We start from the raw sequence: 23,783 nt of genomic DNA, 5'->3' as shown, positions 1-23,783 counted from the left end.
ACGTGTTCCTCGCTCTGAAAAGCTCTGGCCTTGAGCGGAGGGCTTAGTTTCATATTGACTGAACGTCCGGTTGCAAAATCGTACTTTTGGGAAATGAAGCTGGTGCAGACAAATGGCAATCCCTGGCATGAACCACACTGAAATCTTCATTACACAATATCATGGGATATTACATCCTCTGGCTTTGTGGTTCCTTGTTGTCTATAATAAGTACTTTTAATTATTGCATTATTAAGTATTAATTAAGAATCAAAAATAATGTATTTGGTAGATGTTTTTTCTATTTTTTGATAGTTTTGCAACAATTACAAATCATAGTGTGTTTGGTAGCTTCAGTCAACAAGTGTCGCCACACAATATTAAAGACCATCTGAAGTGCAACCAGACTGAATAGCTGAAATACCGCATATCTGGAAGTGCAAGTAAAACACAAATGCTGCTGGTCATCAGAATGGGTTATATTTGAAAATGGCATACAGATCACATTACAGCGTTGTCCATGCACAGGATCTTTCTAAAGCAGCATGCAAGCACCTTTTTTTGTTACAACATCCACAAGATTTCAATCAGTCCAGCTTAATTTCACCGTGGAAATACTTCACACTCTTCAAAAAAGAAAGAAAGAAAAAAAACCTCAAACCAAACCTCACACTGCTAGGCTATACACAGAGACACAGAGGCTGCTGAATATGATCATGTTGCATCATCTGGCTCGACGGAGTCAGTTTGCCGGGCAGGTAAGAGGCTGGACCCCCTGGAGCTCCAGAGCCTTGTTGAAGTGGACGTCCAGCACCTTGGAGGCCTTGGTCAGCTTCAGGTCGCGGATGCAGCCCTTGAAGGGCGTGTTGATGGTCAGCCCAAACTGCTTCAGGCCCTCTGCAGTGAACCATGAAAACCCCAAAATGACACAGTGCAACAATGCTGCTCTCTTAATCTGTTCCTGAAACCATCCCATTCATGCTTCAGCAAGCTCATAATATCAGTAGTCAATAAATAGCCTATGGCTGCTGTACTAATTCCAGTCATTTATTTAAAATTGACTACAAGGAATGACAAGTAAACCTGTCTTAAGTGTTTTTGCCATTATATGAGGACAAAGAGCAATTTATTTAAACTGTCAGTAAATCGTGGGCCAAATATTTAGTAACACATTCCAAGTGCAGAACTGGTCACGCTTCAAAAGTGAGATTGCATGATTTTGTGCATATTCTACTGTTGGACGGTGACCCATATGTGAGAGGACACACGGACGGGACTGTTTGACGTACCAGGGTAGCCGCCCACGTAAACGGGGTCGTTGGTGTCGGCGGACGCGGACTGGACGTGCGGGCTCTCCGCCTCCGACTCCTTGCCGTCCACCACGAGCTTCAGCCGATGCTTCAGCTTGTGGGCCGTGACCGAGTGCCACTGTCCGTCGCAGAGCCCCGCCTCCGCGTCCGGCTCGTGCACCGCCGTGACCCGCCCCAGCCCGTTGTCCGCGTGGAACAGCACCTGGATGGGGGAGGTACGGCAGAGAGCGTTACTGCAGTTTGAGGGAATCGCCACAATAGAGTCATGCTAGGTGAAATGAAGGTACACTGGAGGTACATTCTGGTACCAAATTTCCCAAATGTGTCCTAAAAGGACAAAAATGTTCTATTTTAGTACTAATAAGTACCTTCTGCAAGCAAAAAAAGGTACAAATGAATTATGTACCATTTCTTTTTACCCCACAGTCCAAAGGCTGGGCTGCGTAGCCATCGCCTTTGAGCAATGCTGGGGAAACTACCAATTACTTCATACTGGAAGTAGCTGACCTACATCAAAGCTATCCTAATGAGAAATGCAACTTGTGAAACTACAATGACTCAAAAATGTAGTTCAAGCTACTTTGTAAATGATTATCAAATAACAATTATCATGTTTCCCATGATGCACACGATATACAGCCACTATACACCACTATACACCTCAGTGGGGAGAACCAGCAATGTGTGGCAAATGACAGTCGACCATTGGCAACTATAGTGGAGCAGAGTGCATCCCACCAATCAGGATTAGAAGGAACAGAGAGAGGAAGCAGTATTTGATCAAAGGGCTTTGGAGAAAAAAAGATTTTATGGCTAAAAGTTGTCGGTAGTTACTGTAGCAACAACCACTAATTTGAATGTAGATGAACTACCAGCAAACTGGTAGTTTAAATACATGGGGGGGGGGGGGTAAGGTGAGAGTATCAGGCGAGAGTCTGAGCACGCTCACTTTGCCGTTATGCAGCTCGATGCCCAGCCCGTCCATCTTCTGACTGCTGATTCCTAGCAGGACCCCGCTGGCCTGGGACGTGCGGAATTCCAGCTGGATGGTCATGTCCAAGCCGACTCTGTACGAGCCCACTGGACCAGCACCGGGAAGACAAGACAGGGAACCGTCAGAGCAGAGAAAGTGTCAAACCCACCAAAATAAACCCAAAATAGAATAAATATACCATGTGTGCAGCTCTAAAATATCAAGAGTGCATGAAACCAAAGGGGCATATTTTTGTTTTAGAGTTTCAGAAAAATAAAAGATACATCACTGAGAGATAAACCTTCCTCAAGAAAGTTTTGTACTGGTTTCTTAAATTTTTTTTTTAATGTATTGACTAAGCATTGTTTTGACTGGACTGTGTATCTGCTCAGCCAGTGTTTTGTATTCACTATTAGTTGTTTCATGTATTCTGATTTCTTTGCCCTTAAAACAGATAATTTCAACAAGGCTCTTGTCGTATTCCACCATTAACGTGAGATGTGCCAATAAACTCTGGTGACACAGTAATTCCCTGAGCTGTGCAAGACGAGCACTGTTTTATGAAATTACCACTTCCATGTCCACACATCTGAAATTGAAACTGAGGAACTTGAATGGTACAACACAGCATCTGGTCGATATCGGTTACCATGGTTCAGGTGGAAGTTTAATTGTGTAGGTTTGAACCTTTCTTCATGGCTGTGTTTCTTAGAAAGGCCGTGCAGTATAACTTCCTACTAGGACAATGCTTTAAAATCCTTTTAATAGCTCCTGTGAGTTTGGGGAAATGGCTAGTCCGTTCTGTGCCAGCTGTTGACTCATCATAATGTCTGCAGACCAGTTCCTTCATAATCTACATGGCCAAAAGTATATGGACACCTGACATCAAACACCTCATCCAAAATTATGGGTATTAATATGGAGTTGGTCCACCCTTTGCTGCTATAACAACCTCCACTCTTCTGGGAAGGCTTTATACTAGATGTTGGACCATTGCTGAAGGGATTTTCCGGAAGAGCATTAGTGAGGTTGCGTACTGTTTGGGTGATTAGGCCTGGCTCACAGTTGGCTTTCCAATTGATCCCAAAGGTGTTGGATGGGGTTGAGTTGAGGGCTCTGTACCATGTGCTTTAGAAAAACTCAAGGTCCTAAACACATGCTACTACAGAAAATACCTGTTGACTTTCCATAGTCAGACACTGTTTGTAGGGAGTAGGGACGCACACCAACTAGACTATAACAACTCATAAGTAGCACAGCTTCATAAAATTTGTAAAAACGAACTTAAATGTTGTTCTGTACTGATGGACAATAGGTGCTTGGCTGCATTTTTAGACAGTGGTATAGTGTTGCAATACCTGCTTTTGCATATCCAGTGCCACTGAAGTATGTCCCTTTCTGAGGGTTGACAAAGCAGGAGCCAACATGGTAGCTGGATGTGGGGTTATCCATGTCCAACAGGGAACCCAACATTTTGAAATTCCTAATACAGCCATTAATGCTGTACAGCACCTGTTCAAGACAAGAGGGTTACAACTCCGCCACAAATGGCTATAACTTTGTTTATAAATAAGTACAAAATTATGTTAAAATTAAGAATTATCTGTATCAGACCAACACATTTCCAATGTTAATTTACAATTTGTATGATTAGTATGAGCATTACTTCTGCATCTATGTAAACTTGGCACAATGATTCAAAATTAAAATACTTGTATAATCGCTAAATAACACAACAGATTGCACTGTAGGAAGTGGGCGTGTGATTGACAGACTAATCTTACCGGGCCAATCCTTTTCGTTGTGTAATTGACAGGAAGGCCTCCGATGTAGAGCATCCCGACCACATCGAGGATGTCTGCCTTTTTGGGGCTGGTGGTCTGCTTGGAGTATCGATTGTCGATGATCAGTACCCCCCTCTGCTTTTCTCTCATCACCCGAATCTGTCAAGGAAGGATTGAATAGAACAGGAAAGATGTTTCTGTTGTCCATTAAAGCTTTAATGGAAATTTACCTTCATCTCTCAGGTGTAGAATATAAACACAATAAGAACAATAGCGACATATAGAAAAATGTTTACGAATGAGCAACGGTGAAGTTCTTCACTGGCAGTCTAGTTTAAATATAATCCTGTGGAAATGCACAGTAAGTGTGTAGAGTTCCGTAATTTTTTATGGTAGGAGACAGGAAGTGAGCGCTGACCTTGTGCCACTTCCCGTCGTTGATGACGCGAGGGACGTGGACTGAGGTGTTCCCGCTGCCCAGGTCGAAGGCCAGGTGGGCCATGCCCTCCTTCACCTGGATGGTGGCGAAGTCAGCGTGGTTTATCCGGGCCATGTAGAACACCAGGCCCGACTCCGCCTCCGTACGCAGCTCAAACTCAATGATCAGCCTGTGGGAAGGTAAGACACAGGGGCGTGCTGGATGCTAAGTTGCTGCGTTTCTTCCTTATTGTGCTCCTCCCCTTTTTCTCCCCAATTTGAAACGACTAATCGTATTTATCAGCACTCATTCTCGCTATCAAGCGCAGAGTATGTGGTCTTCTCCAAACCACGTAATGTCAACTGTCATGTAAACTCCACAACATACTCGAAAAGTCACCACATTAACAAAAACATGAGCAAATATAAAATACAGAGAACAGAGAAAATGCAGAGAAACAATTAAAACTAGAATATAGTAAGCATAACTGTGTCAGCCAGCGTGTACAGATACCCACAGATGCTATTACCACTGTATTGTACAATGCTAGTCTCTGGTAAGTCTACCTGTAAACGACTGCAAAGGCATTTTCCAGAATTAAGAATCTAATACCTATTAAGAACTTTGTCTTTTAAAACATGAATCCAGAAGGTAATATGTTATATTGCTGTGTGATGAAATTGTAATCGTATACCTGTTTTTGACCTTTGTATCATCGAAGGCCATAGCGACGTGACTGTTTCTTAACAGACCAAATTGTATTGCCTTCTCCAACACCACAGGGCTGGCTTCAGTAGCACAGGAGATCTGAGGATTTCAACCAAGCAAAACAAACCAGTTCACCTCAATGTTAGCATATTCTCATAAACACACACATTAGAAATACACACTTATTAAATCCTGTCGAAATTCTATTGTAAATTGTTATCCTTTACATTAATATCTTTTTTCCAACCATGCAATCATTCACAAAATGCTTCACTCGCAGAGTCGAAAAACAATCTTTTATCTCTAGCATTATTCTGAGTATTGTCGATAGATGGCGCTATTGTGAAACACATGGATCTCTTGTCGGTTCGAGCTTAGTGGTAGTTCGAACACACTTGCATGAGGCAAAATGTTCAGTCTTTATCAAAATACATTTTTTATTCTAGTTAAAAACACGTTCTTTGTGTCAAGCTGTCCTTGTCAAACATGTCTTGTGCGTGTCCTTAAAATTTTATGGGTCGAATCCTGACTTGCAGGCTCTCACACACATTGCACTCAATAAATATCTTTGAGATGGGCAACCATGTAAATCTGAATTAGGATGGATTACCAATAGGGGCATATTAGGTGTTCCATTTCCCACCTTTTAGAGCTCTTAGCCTGGTCAAGTGGAAATTAGATTTAAGGTCAGACGATGTGCAATACTGAATAACAGACGTCACATCTCTTTTTCAATTATACCGTGCCCCAAGAGTGCATCTACACCGAGGCAGTTTAAAAGCATAAAGACTAACACACATACAGAGAATGCACACATCCGGGAAATAAGTGATTTAGTCATTCAACATCCTCAACAGTCAGAATGGTCCTCTTCAGCTACTGTTCCTACCTGATGAGCAGTACTATTGTTTACTACTATTGTACATTAGCTATATTTAAGAAGGTAATTAAATGCATTGCAAAATCTAATCAAAATAAATCAGTCACAATTTTTATTAGTCTGCTTTTATATGCCACTGACATTATAAAACAAATATTTATGTAAGTCATTGATGGCAATAAATGAAGGCTAATTGTGTTATTGTATAACAGCCTAACCTCTGTCTCACCTCACTAAAAATAATAGAAATGTTATTCTGTTTTTGTGTAAAAGATAATCAAGTTGGCTTAGAACAGCAATGCCGTCGTGAGTAGTTACTAGCAAGTACTACCAGATAGTAGCTGGTAGCAGTAGTGATGCTCACTCAATACAAAGCCTGTCAGTACTGAATTAATAGGGGAGACCAAACAAGTAAAAAAACAAAATGGGAGCACAAGGGGGAAAGGTCCGGAACACACAAGTATCTTTCGGGAAAGAGAGAGGTACCAGCGTGGAATTCAGGTCAGCTGACGGGACAGCGCTAGCAGGCGGGGCGGGGATAGAGGGCGGGGCAGCGAGAGTGGGCGGAGCAGCGCTAACAGACGAGGCAGCGAGAGTAGGCGGGGCAGGGCTCCCGACCCCAGCTGGCAGGACGTCCTATGGAGCGAAAGAAGCGAAGTGCGACGTGAAGGCAAAGCACAGTGACATGCAGGCGACCTGGCAAAAAAGCCGCAGAGCTAACATTCACAGCACAGACAGTGCCCAAAGAACTGTATTACAGCACACATACCTTACATATACTGTAATACAGTCACATCGTGAATGGAGACCTTAACAAGAGAGAGCAGTGTGGGAAAAAAATTCCCTGGCAAGGCACAAGCTAAAATAATTAAAAACTCATCAAACTGAAAGGCTCTGGGCATGCTACTTTTCGCCTCACGTAGCTACGAATGAAGATGCATCCTTTAAAGATGCATCACCAGGGAGCTGCAGAGAGAAGGAGAGAAAGGCGAGACGAGCGAGCTCGCCGCTTGATGCCGCGGACAGACGAGAGGCGCGGAGGTCTCCGGGCAGTCACGGGTGAGAGGCGGTCGGTGTAATGAGCGCCGCCGCGGCGGAAGTACCGAGAAACCCCCCCCCCGCTCTTATTTTCTAGCGGTTTTGCCACAAGCCTGGGCGAGCAGGGCTAATGGAGCGAGAAAAGGGTTATTCATTATTGCGATGCCATCTCTTCTCCCTCCGACGCATTAAGATGCGCAGGGGACTCGCCGCTGGACGGGTGTCAGGCTGGAGCTGAGGAAGGTCAGACCCCCGTGGCAGCAGCGAGGACGCCCCCCCCCACCCCCCAAACAGTCAGAACGTACGCCAGGGGGTGTCGGAAGCTGCCCGGCAGTTGGTCCGGCGGGCTGCGGCCTGGACACGTCCTCCGTTTTGGTCGGCCCCACCGGCTTCTCCTCCTTGGGGACGGGTCTAGGGGGCAGGGGAGGGGGAGGGGGAGGGGCCAAGTCCGGGCACTGCCCGATTTCTGCGTTCTCGAATGACACCGGCTGCGAGAAATCGGTGGGGCTGCGGGAAAAAAAAAGAAAGAAGAAGGCGAATAAAAACGCGATGACGTCGGCAGGCGGTCGGTTACTGATGTAATAATCTGAATTATGAAAATGGCTATCACAGAAGACAGCTCCATTAAACCGATTTAAATACGGGTCAATTGCGTTCATTCTGCTGGAATGGAGTCGTAACTCTAATAACAGTGATTTCCGCAAGTCTGCTCATCACGTAAAAAAAAAAAAAGAAAATCCCATTTTTTTCTCGTAATTGTATCTTGTGAGGGCAACGATGGCCGATGGTTTTAAGCTGGGCGTTTCACTATTAGCACATGTCTGAAAAAGATCATGATCTTGCTGGGATAAGAAAAAAATATGCTCACAATTTTTCCACAACACTGCAAGACCTTTTGTTACCGCATATTAAAGTGCATGTAGGCAATACAGAACTAGTGTAGTAACGACAGTTGACCGACTGACATCCTGTTGATGACCAGGTTCCAGATGCAGCCCTCGAATGGGACGTTGGTCCTCTGCGTGCGGGTTGCCACGTCTGGCGGGATTCCCCCGATGAACAGCCTCTTGAGGCCGATGGGGTGGTCATTAGGCAGCGCCTGGTCCAACTTGTTCTCCTCGTCCACCTGCACTGTCAGAATCCTGCAAAAAGAAACACAGCGGTCATACACTTTTTCTGTAAGAGACAGATCCTCCTCTGCAGGCTTCCACTCTATGTAAAGTGAGATTCAAGAGACAGATAATCCCCTGGGCCAGTGGGTTTAAATCCTCAGAAGAATCGTGATAGGAGTTGAGGTGCATTGTGAAAAAAAAACATACACAGGTCCACTGCATTCACACCAGCCAAAGTAAGCACAGAGCAGTTGAATGCATGGCGCATGTAATTCTGTTACATTCATTAACATTTTAATGCCATACATGGACATGTGTTGGTCTACACTTTTAGTAGGGCACAGAAAATGTGTTAATTGAGTCCTCCTGGCTTCATAAGGTTCGATAACCGCTGGCCAACGTGGTTCTGTTCAGTTCTGTTGAAGCGGTCGAGGCCGTGCAGCGCTCCCCCGTTGGTGGAAGATCGTACGCGGCGAAGCGGCGGGAATCTCACCTGCTGCTCAGCCTCTCGATGCGCAGCGAGTGCTCGCGGCCGTCGTGCAGGATCCCGTCCTCCGCCCTGCGGATCACACGGCGGGGGTTGTGGCTCCCCGAGAACACCAGCACCTCCAGGGCCCCCTTGTTCAGGAGCACCGACAGGAAGGGCTGAGGAGGAGGAGGAGGAGGGATAAAGACACATGATGAAGGACAGGGGGACCAAAATGCCACGACAACTGCCATAATTGTAATTAAATTCAATTCAATTCAATTCCATAAATTTTGTATCGCGCCTTTTGCAGAGAACTGTCACAAAGATGCGTTACAGAGAAAGAGAAGAAAAGTGGGCCTCAAACCAGCAAGCGTGGTAAAAATTCCCCATTGGGGAGTAAAACACACAAACGGTGGTGAAAAATAACTCCCCATAGACATGCACAGGGGACAAGTCATAAACGGAGAACGCGTGTTTGACACGTGTGTGACACGTGTGTGACACGCGCACGTGCCCCGTTGTGACCATGCATCTCACCGCATGTGAGAGCTCAGTTCTGCACCGAGCACCGTACCCGTGCGAGATGTGACCGCAGAGCGTAAGGCAGGAAGTCAATTACATAGTTCGATAAACACCGTGTTCAGTAAAAGCATCCCGGTTGATACCATCACTCCTTCACCTTGGCACCGGCCATCCACGTTTACAACATCCAAGGTGACAGCATAGTTTCTGCCTGCTGTCTTTCATAGAGTATGCTGACCCTCCCCAGAACATTGAACTGAATTGTGAATTGATGTTTTTCCAGTCTCTGCGGGAACATCCGAGAGTCCTGGCACAATACGTTTGCTGGGTATTCAGCATTGAGGCGATGCAGTATGCATACTAATCCTGAAGCAACCGTCTTATCGTAAAGAAGCTGTGCTGATCGGGCATTTAAACTCAACCTTTTAAAGTCAACAGTTCCAGAAAATGCACTGTAATTGGTATATGTGTATAAACAGGCCTCGATCAATGCAAGGGATACAACTATTTCATATATTTATATGATCATACAGTAAGCTGCAACATTCTTACGGAATCCTAGCTACTCATGGTCCTATATACATATGCAAGCAATCAATATTTTCTGCAAGCTTTTACAGTGAATTCAAAGGGTTTTTACCAATAATGTCTCGGAGCGAGAATTACTCCTGTACTAAAGCAGTGCTCACTTTCAGCTTGACATCTCATTAACAAAACGTGATTTACTAGAGGGCTGCGTTTGGTGCGATTCTGCTCCGGTCTGCAGTTTCTTTAAGGCCCGAACCTTTATGAGCACGAGTGGCGCTACAATCATATCCCTGACATTTATGAGCACTCTCGTCCTGATTAAATTCCCAGTAATCATCCCGGGGAGACTGCAGGCACATCCTTCGCCCCATGCAGAATTGCGGAATCGCATGCACGGGCAGAAACTTTCGGCACCGAAAGTGAAGAGCCTGTCGGGGTGCCACCGAGCCAGTCGCAGGCGGCACGCGCTGCCTCTCTCTCTCTCTCTCTCTCTCTCTCTCTCTCTCTCTCACTCCCCAGCACAAATTGGCGAAATGAATGGCAGGGACAGCAAAACGAGGGACCAAACTGTCTTCGCTCGAAATGACATCCACTTAATTTATGGGCGATAATGATTTTCAAAGGTGATGGTCCGGACCTTTCCCCAGGGTTATCGCAAATTGGACACGATCCATCATTGCGCTGCCGTATAATCTATTTTTACTGAAGGTACTCCAGATGAATGTTAGAGGTTAAATCCACTATCATTTCCTTCAGCCTGTGGATCTAATTGATGTGGTGCCCTACAGCACCCGGGAGACCCAGGACAGGAGGAGATGAAGGCAGCGCTAACAGAGATGTAAAAAGTCAGATTTTAATTAAAACGATCACAAAACCCACAGCCCCTCTCCTTCAGAAATAATGATCAGCATTGTTTGCTGCGGGGGCCTCGGCAATTATTAGCACGCAAGTGAGATAACTTTCTTTCGCCGTTCTTCTGTGGAAATGACATCTCTCGAATAGCACCGCTTGATTGCGAACGCGCCCTGTCTGGGTTCGGAGACTGCGTGGTCGCACGCAGCATTCCCGAATCAATTAAACAAATCAAAAACGCACGTCTGGAAAGAGACGGATTGCATTCCAGAGATTTATTGCTTCGAAACGTTCGGTGGTTTAACGGCGCGAGGTCAACTTGAGGTTTTTACACAAAATGTTTACCGCTGAGGTACATGGCGAACGCGTAAACAGGAAATGTGGTGGCGGGGAGGTCATGAAGCAGCTTGCGGGGGTGGGGGTGGTGGTGGTGTTGGGGGGATGGGGGTGGGGGGGTTCACTCACCTCTCCCGTCTGCCTGCGCTTCCTCCTGGGGTGTTCCGGGACCCCCCCGCTGCCGAAGAGGATGATGCCTTTGTCGCTCTTGGTGCTGAAGGACAACGTTATCTCCGTGCCAACGTCGAAAGACATGGGCTTCAGCTCCATAAATCCTGGCTTGGGGAAGCTAACTGTGTGAAGGTTCTGTGGGGAGAACAGAGCTGGTATGATGCAGACTGAAAGCTGAATTCCAAAATGATTTTGTAATTTAGGTGGTTCTGTACACGTTTTACAAAAAAGAGGGAAAACATTTTAAATAAATCTGGGATTTTAATGAGGCACACAACACTTCAGATGTTTCTCCTTTGCTTTTTATGGTACTGGATGTAATACTTATAGTAGGATGACTAATGAAAAAATATGGCATTTATTACAGTGTAAATTATTAGCTACACTAACACACTGGCCAGCGTTGCAGTTTGTACAATTAATTACATTCTACTGCTATTTTTCTCTTTTACCTCACAACCTAACACCCAGGGAAATGGACATTGGACCTATAATGGCAAATATTACACTGCTCTCTTACTTTTGCTGTTTAAAATATAACATGCAATTTTTTTCCCCCTTGCGTACTCTTTTTCTTATTCTGTTTAACCATTTCCTCCATTTCCCATTCTTCATTCATACTGTATCAACTAGTAAAGTCCCAGCCGAAGGAAATATTCCACTGCAACGCCTGAAGCTATAAAAGCTATAAATAAGTAAAACTGCTCCATGAAATGGGAACCATGAAGAAGAAATAGTGATGATGACACAAGGCGATGATGGGCTCACCTCTATAGAGCAGCCTTTTGTCAAGCCCGTGTAGTCCGAACTGCTTAGCAAATTGTACGGCGTTCTGGAAACTTCTATATCTTTCATACAGCCCGCAAACTTCTTCAAAGTCACCTCCGGCCTGAAAGCAAACAGGAGGACAAACTTTTAATTTATAGGTCGTTCGTAGCATATGGTTGTTTTTCACAGTTTATTATTTTAAACAGCTTTTCGGAGGTTTTAAGTTAGCTGCATGTCAATTTGAAAAAAAAAAGCTTTAAAACCTTATGAGCTTGGCAGTCAGACATGCAATCAAAGCAATAAAAGGCGAAAATAGCAACAACCGCTAAATAAAAGAATGGAAGCTAATGTTACCCTGGCCTGCAGAATATATGAATACATAAACACTCTGCTGTAAAGTGTTCAATGTTAAATAATCTTTGAATGAGTTTACTCTGAAAAGAGTACATTTAATCCCTCCTGGACTCATAACTGTGTAAGAGATAAATGAACGCTGGCAATTTTACCGTGCCTTTAGAATAAGATACCTTTCTTCTCAGTGAGTTGCTTCACCCTTTTCATGGCAAAAGAGGGATTTCTCAATTCAGCAAATCTAATAAACCCTCTTTAAAAGCCACTGAATGTGAGTAACTAAATTAACCAAGTGCTGCTTTTTACTTTTTCAGACACATTTCCATTTAGAGACAGAAAATGTATAATGAGTAAGAAATTAAAATAAGTAACGATTTTAATTCCTCACTGAACATTAAGACCATAGGGACTCTACTGAATCAGAGGCCCAAGTCCTGTTCCCTTAGAATTCTGTGGACCAGTGCATTTAGCATTTAAGCACCTAGGAGCAATGACCTAAAATAAAAAAATAAAAAAATGCATTACCACCTCTGAAAGCTTCAGAAACAGAAATACTGCAATTTGATCAGACCAGCACAGTGATATACAGTAAATGCATGCAAAAAAGTAATAAATACATTAATATGCAATTTACCTGGCTTTGATACTGTAAGAACAAGAGATGAGTATTAATTCTTAAAACCATAACACAAAATGGAACAAGCATACCTCTGATATGATATTGCATATGCCAAAAAATTAACAGGTTTAGATATGATTTAACCATCGACCAATTCATTGATCATACAATAAATTACATTTGACAGTTAACCACTACATGAAAAAATTGTGAACTTTTTCAGTTAAAACTATTATGTCATTGTGTATTTGGCCATGACCTTATGAAGACCAGGATGACTAATCAAACAGTTATGAAAGAACTTTGTCTCTGCTGTGCAAAAACTTTGTGTCCATTTTTTTGTTGTTGAAATTTTGGTCTTTTTTTAAATACACGTTCAGTTCCTACCCTGTTCTGCTGTAAATGTCACATAATTCATCAAATAATAATGTTGGTTTAAAATTTCCTTTTATCAACTTATAACTTTTCCGATAAAAATGTAGATTTTTGGGTGAAAAACTAACCGCGCTATCGCTGCTCACCATTCTCTTCTGGGTAAATGTGATAGAAAGGGTGTTTGTTTAATACAGGCAAATTCTGAGCCGCTCCTAGCTGTCAAATGCACTTTTTTTATCGTGCTTTCTCTGACAGCATTCAATATATCTTCTGTCAGACGGGAGTTCAATTATCGGTCTCAGAAAGTGTCCGAGCAAGCAGAAACAATGGAATCCTGTCATTCAGTTTACAAGGTCCTCTTGTCATTAAAAGCTCCTTGACAGGAACGCAAGGGCTCTGAAGTGTCTCCACCTCAAAATGCAGAAAGGATTCAAGGCCCCGTGTAGGACAATGACAAACAATTCAAGGAAAATTACAGAATCGTTTCGATTCATAGAAACGCGACGGCACCACAGGAAGGCGGCGGGGAGGAAGATTTCAAGGATTCCATTTAATCGCCGGTTTCCAGTTTAAGACCGTTCTTATCAGGACAGCACAAAGGCTCGCGCCAGAGAAAAAGAGAGGGGGGGGAAAAAAAGCAGCCCTGGCATTTGTAAAAGTCAGGGGTAACGTTGAGATAAAACAGACGTACACCTGTAAAAGCTGGCCCAGCGGGGCTTCCTGGCGAACGGTGCAAAATGTCATCTGAAATGAGGTTGATTCTCAGAGGCGGTGTGACTCGCCCGCCCTCCCGCGCACGGGACCCCCAACCCCCCCCCCCCCCCCCCCCCCCGCGTGTTTAAGCAGCCGCGCGCGCAATAAGCCGCTCCCCTCGCCCCCCCCCGCCCGGCGCGACGGGGACGCGAGCACCGCACCTGACGTTCCGGAGCGTCGGCAGGCCCCCGAAATAGATCCTCTCGTCCTCCCGGAGGTTGAGCCCCGTGCTCGCCCCCTGGGACGTCGCCTCCATCTTCTCCTCCTCGTTGGAGTCGATGTCCACGATGGTCACCGTAGCTGCGGGGGGTACGTTCGGTTTTCACATCAGCGATATCCAAAATGAACTGAACTGAACACACTGAATAACTGAATCGGGTTGCTATGAGATCCGGTAAATGCCAGAACCAACCGTGTTTCTTCAATCTGGCCATGGTGAAGGACTTCCACCTGCCGTCGTTGTGCCGTTTGACGCTGGTGGTGGACCCCGTTCCCGAGCCAAGGTCGAAACTGACTTTCACATGTCCGTCAATCAGCTCTGCACTCATGAAGTCCTTCTGTCTCACGGATCAGAGAGAGAGAGTGGTGGAAGAGGGAGAGAAATTAAGGGGTAGAACTGAGCATCGTCATCCCAAAATACATGTACTTGCTTTTAAGTTTTAAAAAAAGAGAAATTAAAACTCTGAATGGAAACTTAATCCAGGCCAAATCTACTAAGCACGCTCATACATTTCTAAAGCTTTAAAGGTATGCAGTATCAGCTCAAAAACATTACATTATCATTACATTATCTAGATGATTTCTAGAGATAAATTCCATCGAGATTATATCAAGAGTGGTTTAAAAAAGAAATATGCCGTAAGAGCAGTCAGTATTTTGAAGAAAGCTCTGTGAAAATATAACCACTGAATGGACTCACCATGTCCTTTGTGGCCAAGTACATAAGCATGGAGTTGGAGGAGAAGGTGCGGAACTTGAACATGACGGTCGAGACGTTGGGGTTCCAGCGCGTCGGACGGCTCACGGCCGCGTATCCCTCCCCGTCATACTGCACCGTGCCCTCGCTGTCTGCGGGCTGAGGACTGGAAGGACACAAAGGATGCCGGTTCAAGCCCCCAAACCTGCCATTTTCCCTTTCCCGTTACTCGAGCCCGATTACACTGAAAACAAAATCTACCCATTAAAGAATTTCAGAAGATGTGCTCGTTTTGGGCGACCACCTAGAAAACTAGATGAATCTATTTAAGAAAAATCTGTTTCTGTTGGTGTGAGCTTATGCATCCCCTGCATGTGGACTTCATAAAAGCAATTTGGCTACATAAAATGGTGGACAGTTTGGCAAAATGTAAAATAATGACTTTATTGTGACTATATTTTGACAAATGAGAGCAGTTAATATTGATGAAAACACATCTGCTGTTTCTTCCTGATAATTTCATGCATTTTGCGTATGTTAACTGTTTACAAATGCTACTGATTAATTCAGGAAACCCGTGATTTCCCAACAGAAGTAGACAGATTCCCTTGATATAAACACTGATCTTTTTATGGGAAATCTGAATCTCTGCTGGAAACATAACGAATTGGAACAGAGAATTTCGATATTCTTGATGGTTACGGAGCTCGCTAAGTACCTCACAACGCAACCTTTGCAGTCCCCTTCCCTTTCTCTGTAGTTCCACAGTCCGATGGGTTTATTGTCCAGATATGCTTCCCCCATGCAACCAGAGAACGTGATTGTTTTGACCGCATCCGCTTTCTTCGAACCAAAAACAAGTCTGTTAATAACTGAGATCCACATAAATGTTTTCAAAATATTCTTATGAAAAATATACTTTCAAAAATCGAAAAACGAAATGAAGCTACCTTCACAGTGCCCAGTATACCACCGACAAACAGGTAAGCGTTCTGGTCCACGTCTAGGATGGTGTAGCCGGCGGGCGATGTAGCACTGTTGGACGTGGGCATGATGCCAGCCCTCGGGCCTTCCAGTGGGTGGACAGAGATGGTGCCATTGACACCAATCCTGAGAGGGAGAAGTAAGACCTTTCATCAAGCATAGGTCAAAGGTCAGATAATATGCAACTGAGGAGGGGATACTGATGAAAAATGAACGGTTGTGCTTGAGGTCTGAGACTGCTTGCTACATTATTACTCAACAGTAGGTTTTGATCAAAGTGACACAGAAAGGCAGTGGCGCTAAAGTCTTTGTCGGGCGCTCTTGGGCAGACCCATTCCGAAAGCAGCCGTTTCTCCGCTCCTCACCGCGACGCTTCGATCCGGTGCCAGTTCCCGTCGTTGATGGTCAGGTCCGGGTGTTCCACGCGGCCAACCCCCGAGCCCACGTCCCACAGGAAATTGACCTTGCCCTTGCGCATCTCTATCGCCAGGAAGTCGATCTGGGAAGAAACGAGCGAATGTTATGCAGGGAGACGAGCGCCCTAATTGACGACGCTGACCGGCGAATTACCAGCCCTCTCACAGGGCCGAGCCCGTGATAATACAGGCCCGTGATACAGACAGAGAGCGGAGGAGCTCGCCACATTAGAATAGAATGCGGAGGACTTAGGAGTCACATGTAAATCGAGGAGAGCAACAGGATTCTGATTTCCCGAGGGAAATCAGCGACGGAGCCAGATGAAATCGCTTCATTCCGACTTTCCGTTAATTGGCGTGGTTGCCGTACATAAAGGAATATTATACACCTCCTCAAGGGGGATCGCATTATTCAAATAATAACCTTTTATTATTTTCAGTTGGAATTTCAGGTAATTGCTACATACCAGACAGTTTTAAGAAATTACAGCGGGGAGAATAATTTGTAATTAATAGGGCTGTACCAGGTAGCAGAGAAAATAAACCAGGCACAGGACTGCTAAATGAGGCCGTGCAGCATTATACACAAATATGTACTTGTGCCAATTCATTCTCTCGTGCGTATCTGGGTACGTTCCAAGCACAGAGTTTAATGTGAAAATGTGGCGGGCTGAAATATTTCAACACACAAATTTTATTAACAAAAAATGTACTGAGACTCACGTATTTGGCACTTCCGAGGTAAAAGAGCAGGTTGTCTGGATAGACGGTCTTCACGTTTAGGATGATGGTGTTGTATCGCCCCTTCTTGATCTCTGGCCTGTATGAACGGATGCAGTCCCCTCCGGACGAGACAGACACTTTAATCTGTGTGAAGATAATTGGGCGTGTTGCATTTAGCGGAGACAAGAGGGTATAATTCTTTATAAACATTCAAATGAGATTCAGAATGAAGTTTCAGAATTCCCAAATGGCTTCGGGGGTAGCTTTTCATTCTCTGTCCTTTGTTACCGCTGAAAGAGAAAGGACCTTGCGAGAAGAACATTCTCTGTTCACATCAAATCAAATCAAACCTGTTCACTTTCAAGAAATGTCCCTGAAATGTACTGGTGACTAATTATAGAGGTACGTCTAAAACGTTCTGTTCCCTATTTTTAACTAGCCTAATTTAGACGGTCACAGTCACTGTACGCCTCTCCCATTGCTTGTTGCAAAGGTCAGCTAGCGAGGGCGCACACTAGGGCACCCGTCCTCTGAAACACGTTCAGCATGTTTTCACTGTGAAATCTCCCACCCGAGGCGCTCAGTTACTGCCCCCGAGGACTGCACTGGGCCACTCTGGGAGTCTCGAATTGTCAGCTTTCAAAGTTACGGCAGCGCAGTCTCCTCTGCAGCAGAGAAGCTGGAGAGTGGTGGGCGGGAGCTCACTGAGTTGGCCTGCTTCCGGGCCTGGTTGATCAGCTCTTTGATCTGCGAGATGTTCTTCTTCAGGTCGTCCTGGAAGGCCCTGATTGGCTTCAGCTTCTCCAGGAGCCGGTCCGCCTCGTCCTCCAGGTCCTTCACTTTGGCACCGGCGGCGTGGACTACGCAAACGAGCGAACGCAACAAAAGGGAAGAGGAAACCGCGTGAGGGTGGCGCGACCGCACCGAGAAACGCCGTCAGCGACTGCGGCAGGACTCTGCGCCTCAGCCTGCCGGTCATGTGACCAACGCTAAGACAAGCCGCACAAGCAAATCATTTAAGAGCATTTAACGTAAAAAAGGGAAGGAAAGCTGTTATTAGCAATTTAACAAAGATAAATTAATGACTCGAAATGCATCCATAATTAGCATAATCTTCATAAGCACACATTAGAATAACAGGCTTAGTTAAGCTTTCAAAGGATAGCCGTAATCCTGTTGAAGTGAAACAAAAGACATAAATACTGCAGAGGAAACAAAGAGAGCTTTCTTTTCCTTCAGTTGTTGCCCATGCATTGCTGACGTGAGCGCTATCACCATGCAGAAGCTTTGTAGCACATGAAACTTTGAAAATGGACTTGACGCATACACTGGAGGTAAAAAAGGGATACATACTTATTGCTGATGATGTTGGGGGGGAAATGGTGAACAGAGAGACAAAATAAAACAATGTAAGGAGGAGTTCTGAGCACACTTAATTTATCTAACACAAAATGACACATACATTTGTAAAATTTGAAAAACAATAGCCAAAATAATTCAGGTCAACCAGTATATCAAAAAGAAGTATTGAAGAATTTAGACAAAAAATGCAAATGTCGTAGTTTTTAACAGTATGCTATGTTATATAATGACATGATGGAGATTCACAATAAAGGGGTCGTATCAGCACTGGCCAATAACAGACTAAAACAAACTTATTCGTATTGGCTGTTAAGGATAGAGTGAGCTGATCGGCTAACATTATGGCCGATATGATGATGCTGTCTACATGCACCAGAATGGTGAATGGAAAGTACCTCTGATGCTGTACATTCAGTGAATATGCTATGCTAAAAGGTTAGCCTAATCATAGTCATAAGAACCACTTATAAGAACGTGTATTATTCATTTTTAATTGATCATTTTTGCGATCTAAAATCACAAGCAAAGCTATACAAATTCAGAGAGCCTCACGTTCTCTGATTAAGGATAACGTTGAACTAAAGCAAGTTGAAGTTGACATCTGTGCCAAATAATGATATTGAAATATAAGGGCACATAGAAACAGCCACGGAAGACGAGGAACAGGCATCAGACACTCACTGTTCTTGTCAGGATCCTGGATAATGTTGTTGGCCTTCTTCACATCATCTTCCAGCTGACTGTAGTTTTTCTGCAGACCCATCAGGTTGAGATTCATGTCCTTGAGTCTTGCCAGCACATCGTTGGCGGTGGCGTTGGCATCTCTGGCCTTGTCTTTGGCCGCCTGCAGCTTTGCGCTCGTGTCTGAATGATAAATAATTTGTTAGCGAGCGTCGTGCTGCACCAGTGACAGCGCTGTAGCTTCAGCCTGGGACATTTGGAACCTGTGAACAGGTTCTGAACTGCTTGCACCAGTCTGTCCCAAATGGGCACATCGAACCCCATACAGCCAACCAATCGCTACCCGAGGAGCCAGACTGTTTTGGGCACAAACTCACACTCACCTAAGCGCTGCCCACTGCACGCGAGAAAAAAAACAACTTCTGATGTTGATTACATGTGACACTTACGCTTCCAACAGACATGTTACAATCACAGAGAGAAAAACAGAATTCTCTCTTTAAAAGAGCATAGCTTTGAAGGAGTACTTCAAAGGCTCGCCCTTACCGCTCGGGACGGCTTGCAGCTTTCCCAGGGTGCCGTTGAGGGCCTTCAGTAAGTCCTTGTTCTTCATCTCGGCGGCCTTTACCCTGGCCTGCAGGCCCCCCACGCTCTCTCCGTTCTCTGAAACACAACGCATCCTCTGAGCCTGCGGAACCCCTGAGCCTGGGAACACCTTCTTTGAGCTCCAGCGGGGGTCAGCGCCAAGGTCGGCAGAAGAAGTATTTTGCTGTCAGTGTTGTTTTTTTTTCACAGCGTTACTGGCAGCTCGGTGTAAATACTCAAACAGGTTTACCTTTCACCTCATTGTTTAATTTCATGGCTTCATTCCACAGCCTGAAGCTCTTCTGGAGAGAGGTTTTGGCCTGATCCTTTAAAGAGCCTTCTGGGCCGGATGCCTACACAATAGAAACACAAGTACGTACCATAGAGTTCTGCAGACGTACAAAGAGAGGAAACTATAACACTGGCAAGTAGGTAAGGAAACTGAGTTTCTAAACAGAAAGAGACAGGCTCAAGTCCCAGGCAAGACTTCAGACGTTGTACCTTTCAGCAAGGCACTACCAAAATGGAAATACTAGAAATACTTAGCAGCCCTGTACATGTGACTTTACATGAATCTCAATCTGGCAACCTTTGAGTAACACTAATATAATATATTTTAATATACATTAATACTAGAAAAAAACAGTGTATTTGTTTATTATTAATAATTAATTACAGCCAGTGCTACTGAATAACTACTTTAGTACTACTGAAATGTCATCTCAGGTTGCTTCAATAGTAAATAATTGCACCACTGGCAAAGATTTTAAAAAATACAGAAAACAATTTCAATAACTACTCAATACTTTGAGTTTCTCCTTATTCATTGCTTTGTATCTGCATCTGTTTTTAGTGCTTTGGAATAAATTACACAACACAATCTGCACAAATGTAAAAATAAGGCATTGTTGGAGGAGGTTCGTGATTACAGAAGGGTGAATATTATATTATATTTTGTGAATATTGCTTTGTCTGAATCTCTCTCTTTCTCTCTCTCTCTCTCTCTCTCTCTCTCCCGCTCAAAAAAAAGCCAGGATTCCTCTCAGCTAATCTGGCTTATGCTGCGGGAGGTGGGTAATGCTAATAAAAAGACAGCACAGGGACTTTGATCTCTGAAGCGAGACAAATGGAAATGAATAAGGAAACGCGATGTTCGGAGTGCAAGTCTTCCCTGTTCAGCACATTAAGAGTAAAAGGCAGACTCTGCCTGAGCAGACAGTAAAGGAGGGGCGGGGTGGGGGCTGGGGGGTGGGGTGAGCTGGAGAGGGGGCGGTTGGGGGCGGGCGCGAACACACTCACCAACTCCAGAGCCTCTGTCCCTCGAGCCTTCGCCTGCTTGGCCACTTTCTCCGCCTCTTCAATGAAGTCCTTGATGTTGGTGTAGGCGTTGAACGCCGCCGTGGCGTTAAAGGACAAGTTCTTCGCGTCTGCCAGGATGCTGAAAGCGGGGGGTGGGGGGGGGGGGGGGTGAAGTGGGTTTGTTTTTACAGGACTGCAGGAGTTGAATCCTGTATTAAATGTGCATGGCTCAAGTCTTTAATACATTGGAATCTCCTGCAGCTAACAGCCAAAATGTTCTGTCAACTACAGTTACTTCAAGATTCTAGCTGTCAATCTATTATCATTATTACATGATTACATTTATTAAAAGACACTAAAACAATGCTTATTAAACAAGGGAAATTATTAAATTTTTCCAATATTTCTTGATTTGACAGAGAACTTAAAATTCATTTTCAGTTCAAATTATACGAACATCCTAAATGATATTTGAAAGGTATGCTACGAACTGTTCTCAAATTTTTCAGGGAAAAACCCTGCATCCCCTTGTAGGTTAATCAAAGGAAAGTCTCATACATTCCACAAGGGGGCGATCAGGCCATTTCCAGCCCTGGCCTACCTGTCCAGGATGCCGGAGGACTCGTTGAGCTCTGCGGCGTGGTTCTCGGCTCTCCGCAGCAGATCCGGGAGGGTCTTCTCGCCGAGGCCTTCGGACAGCCGGCTGACCTTATAGTCCAGCTGACCGTGCAGAGGGGTCAACTGCTGCTCCATGTTCTCCAGGTCCTGCGCAAAGAGGCTCCCTTCGTTAAGAGGCCGTGTTTGACGCTCACCGGGAAGAGCCAAGATGAACCTGAACAGATTCTGTAGAGCAAGGCTGCCCTGTTCCTGGAGACCAAACTTCCTGTAGGTTTTCATTTCAACCCTAATTTAGCACACCAGATTCGACTAATTAGCAGCTCAATGAGATCTCTAGCTGTTGAATGAGGGTTGGGTTGAAAACAAAGAACACCTCATTCAAGAGTGAAACCATACAGGAGTGTAGAACTCCAGGAACAGGGTTGGGTAGCCCTGCTCTAGCTGTTGAATGAGGTGTGCTTTGTTAGGGTCTGGGTGAAAACCTAAAGGATGGTAGATCTCCACGAACAGGGTTGGGCAGCCCTGCTCTAGCTGTTGAATGAGGTGTGCTTTGTTAGGGTTGGAGTGAAAACCTACAGGACGGCAAACCTCCAGGAACAGGGTCGGGCAGCCCCGGCATTGGTCTTACCTCCAGCTCCTGTTTAATGCCGGCCGAGAGGACGTTGGCTTCATCGAGGATGCGCTCTCCGTCTGCGAGGATTCCTTCCGTCGCCTTCTTTCCTTTCTTCATGCCGTCCCTCTTCCTCTGAGAGTGGTGACAAAACAGCATTATCCCTGCCAACACTTCAGCAATAATCCGGACTACTGTCACTGCACAAGACCAGCTTATAGACCTGTTTGTTTTCGCATTTAATGTCCAATATAGATAATTCAATATTCTATATTCTATTCTACTCTATAGCTCCATCTCTTTCCATTTCATTTGAAACCCTCCACTAGCCACGAAACAAACATTGCAAACAATAGCAAGTTCATTAGCTACCTTTCCATTAAAATATCACAGCAAACGATTGCTTTTAATTATGCACATGGCTTACGTTGTGGCCAACAACTATTTAATCACGTACGCGTGAGAATGATTGAGTTTTTCCTTTACCGCAACCAATGCGCGCAGTACCTTTTCCATTAATTACATTTCTTGTTTTCATTTAACTGAGCCACATAAATATGTTACATTGAAAACAATAACAAAATCAGCTATTTCAATGTTGTTGTAGTACTATGACATAAAGAGCAGTGTAAAATGTACTCAACAAGTAACAGTGGCTACATCTAAAGGCTTGACACAGCCAGTATTAATATAAGTTGCAAAGCATTTAGATCCCCAGCCTAAAGAATCTTAGAGATAAGTTGAAATTGTGTAGATCTCTGTTGAGTTTCAAAAAAGCCTTAATATGTAAAATAATTACAATTTTTTTTGTACTACTGATATTCTGGGTTATATTATGGATTGTATAGGATAGGCAATAATAAGCCTTTGGCTTCAGCCTATTCCTTTTTCGGTCATTGATTGTGTGAATTTTATTGCGTGAAATGGATTAGTGTAAGCATGCATGATGATGTATTGTCTGTTGCATATCCACACAACTTGTCAAATTGTGTTCCTTATAATGTGTGACCGAAATAAACCATATTCATTCATTCATTCATTCATTCATTCATAAAGAATCCATTCTCTGTGTTGTGTCAGAGATGTACAGCAGGCCCCTGACCCCAGAGTCTAACGCGAGCTCTCCATTGCGTTCCCTAGCCTTTAAGATGCATATCTCGCTGAGTCCTGACCTCAAGGTTGGACACGTTGTGATGGTTGACCGTCGATAAGAAGTTGGCCTCCCTGATCTTCTCCTGCGCCTCTTTCAGCAGGGCTTCCACGTCCTCCAGCTTGTTCTTGTGGTCGGCCATCTTGCCGGTCACCTCCTTCTTCAGGTCCTCCGTGGCCTGGTGTGGGTCTCCGAACTGGCGCTTCACTTTTTGGTAAAGGGCGTCCGCAGCGCTAAACAAAAAAGCAGGCCAGTCAGTGCCTTCGTATTTGTGTCAAAGGAGGACTAATTCCTCTGTGTATTAATGGCTAATTGTGTAAACTAGATGAAGGACATGCACTGGGTCCAAAACCTGCTTGCTTCCCCTCTTTAAAAAATGTTTGTTGGAAACGGCCACTAGATGGCCCCGTTTATTCTCGTACCAGTGCAGGAATGGTCTATAAAGGGAATGCATTACCTAACTAATTTGATGAGAAAGAATAATATCGTTCTC

At 44.5% G+C, this 23,783-nt stretch overlaps 1 protein-coding gene across 9 annotated transcripts in view; it reads right to left on the bottom strand.

The window, feature by feature from the left end:
- Positions 1 to 437: 437 nt before the first annotated feature.
- Positions 438 to 23,783, bottom strand: part of lama2 (laminin, alpha 2) — a 100,047-nt gene continuing 76,701 nt past the window's right edge. For 2 of the 9 annotated variants that reach the window (XM_035423840.1, XM_035423843.1), the window contains 30 exons: positions 23,313 to 23,523; positions 22,159 to 22,275; positions 21,514 to 21,677; positions 20,913 to 21,051; positions 19,864 to 19,966; positions 19,575 to 19,691; positions 19,029 to 19,211; positions 18,339 to 18,344; positions 17,691 to 17,845; positions 16,986 to 17,129; positions 16,212 to 16,345; positions 15,813 to 15,972; positions 15,581 to 15,705; positions 14,866 to 15,028; positions 14,359 to 14,503; positions 14,108 to 14,246; positions 12,834 to 12,845; positions 11,849 to 11,969; positions 11,039 to 11,215; positions 8,696 to 8,847; positions 8,056 to 8,232; positions 7,396 to 7,597; positions 6,539 to 6,688; positions 5,159 to 5,271; positions 4,465 to 4,654; positions 4,047 to 4,205; positions 3,621 to 3,774; positions 2,239 to 2,369; positions 1,269 to 1,491; positions 722 to 876 (listed from right to left, as the gene is read on the bottom strand). In XM_035423840.1, coding sequence (XP_035279731.1) covers positions 722 to 876; positions 1,269 to 1,491; positions 2,239 to 2,369; positions 3,621 to 3,774; positions 4,047 to 4,205; positions 4,465 to 4,654; positions 5,159 to 5,271; positions 6,539 to 6,688; positions 7,396 to 7,597; positions 8,056 to 8,232; positions 8,696 to 8,847; positions 11,039 to 11,215; positions 11,849 to 11,969; positions 12,834 to 12,845; positions 14,108 to 14,246; positions 14,359 to 14,503; positions 14,866 to 15,028; positions 15,581 to 15,705; positions 15,813 to 15,972; positions 16,212 to 16,345; positions 16,986 to 17,129; positions 17,691 to 17,845; positions 18,339 to 18,344; positions 19,029 to 19,211; positions 19,575 to 19,691; positions 19,864 to 19,966; positions 20,913 to 21,051; positions 21,514 to 21,677; positions 22,159 to 22,275; positions 23,313 to 23,523 — 4,321 coding nt within the window. Of the gene's footprint in view, positions 877 to 1,268; positions 1,492 to 2,238; positions 2,370 to 3,620; positions 3,775 to 4,046; positions 4,206 to 4,464; positions 4,655 to 5,158; positions 5,272 to 6,538; positions 6,689 to 7,395; positions 7,598 to 8,055; positions 8,233 to 8,695; positions 8,848 to 11,038; positions 11,216 to 11,848; positions 11,970 to 12,833; positions 12,846 to 14,107; positions 14,247 to 14,358; positions 14,504 to 14,865; positions 15,029 to 15,580; positions 15,706 to 15,812; positions 15,973 to 16,211; positions 16,346 to 16,985; positions 17,130 to 17,690; positions 17,846 to 18,338; positions 18,345 to 19,028; positions 19,212 to 19,574; positions 19,692 to 19,863; positions 19,967 to 20,912; positions 21,052 to 21,513; positions 21,678 to 22,158; positions 22,276 to 23,312; positions 23,524 to 23,783 lie in introns of all 9 variants that reach the window. The other 7 variants (XM_035423839.1, XM_035423842.1, XM_035423835.1 and 4 more) reach the window with 6 other exon arrangements.

This window comes from Anguilla anguilla, chromosome 6, assembly GCF_013347855.1.
Source record: "Anguilla anguilla isolate fAngAng1 chromosome 6, fAngAng1.pri, whole genome shotgun sequence".
In the NCBI taxonomy this organism is placed as follows: domain Eukaryota; kingdom Metazoa; phylum Chordata; class Actinopteri; order Anguilliformes; family Anguillidae; genus Anguilla; species Anguilla anguilla.
The sequence above is the reverse complement of the archived record's forward strand: the minus strand, read 5'-3'. Positions and strand labels throughout refer to the sequence as shown.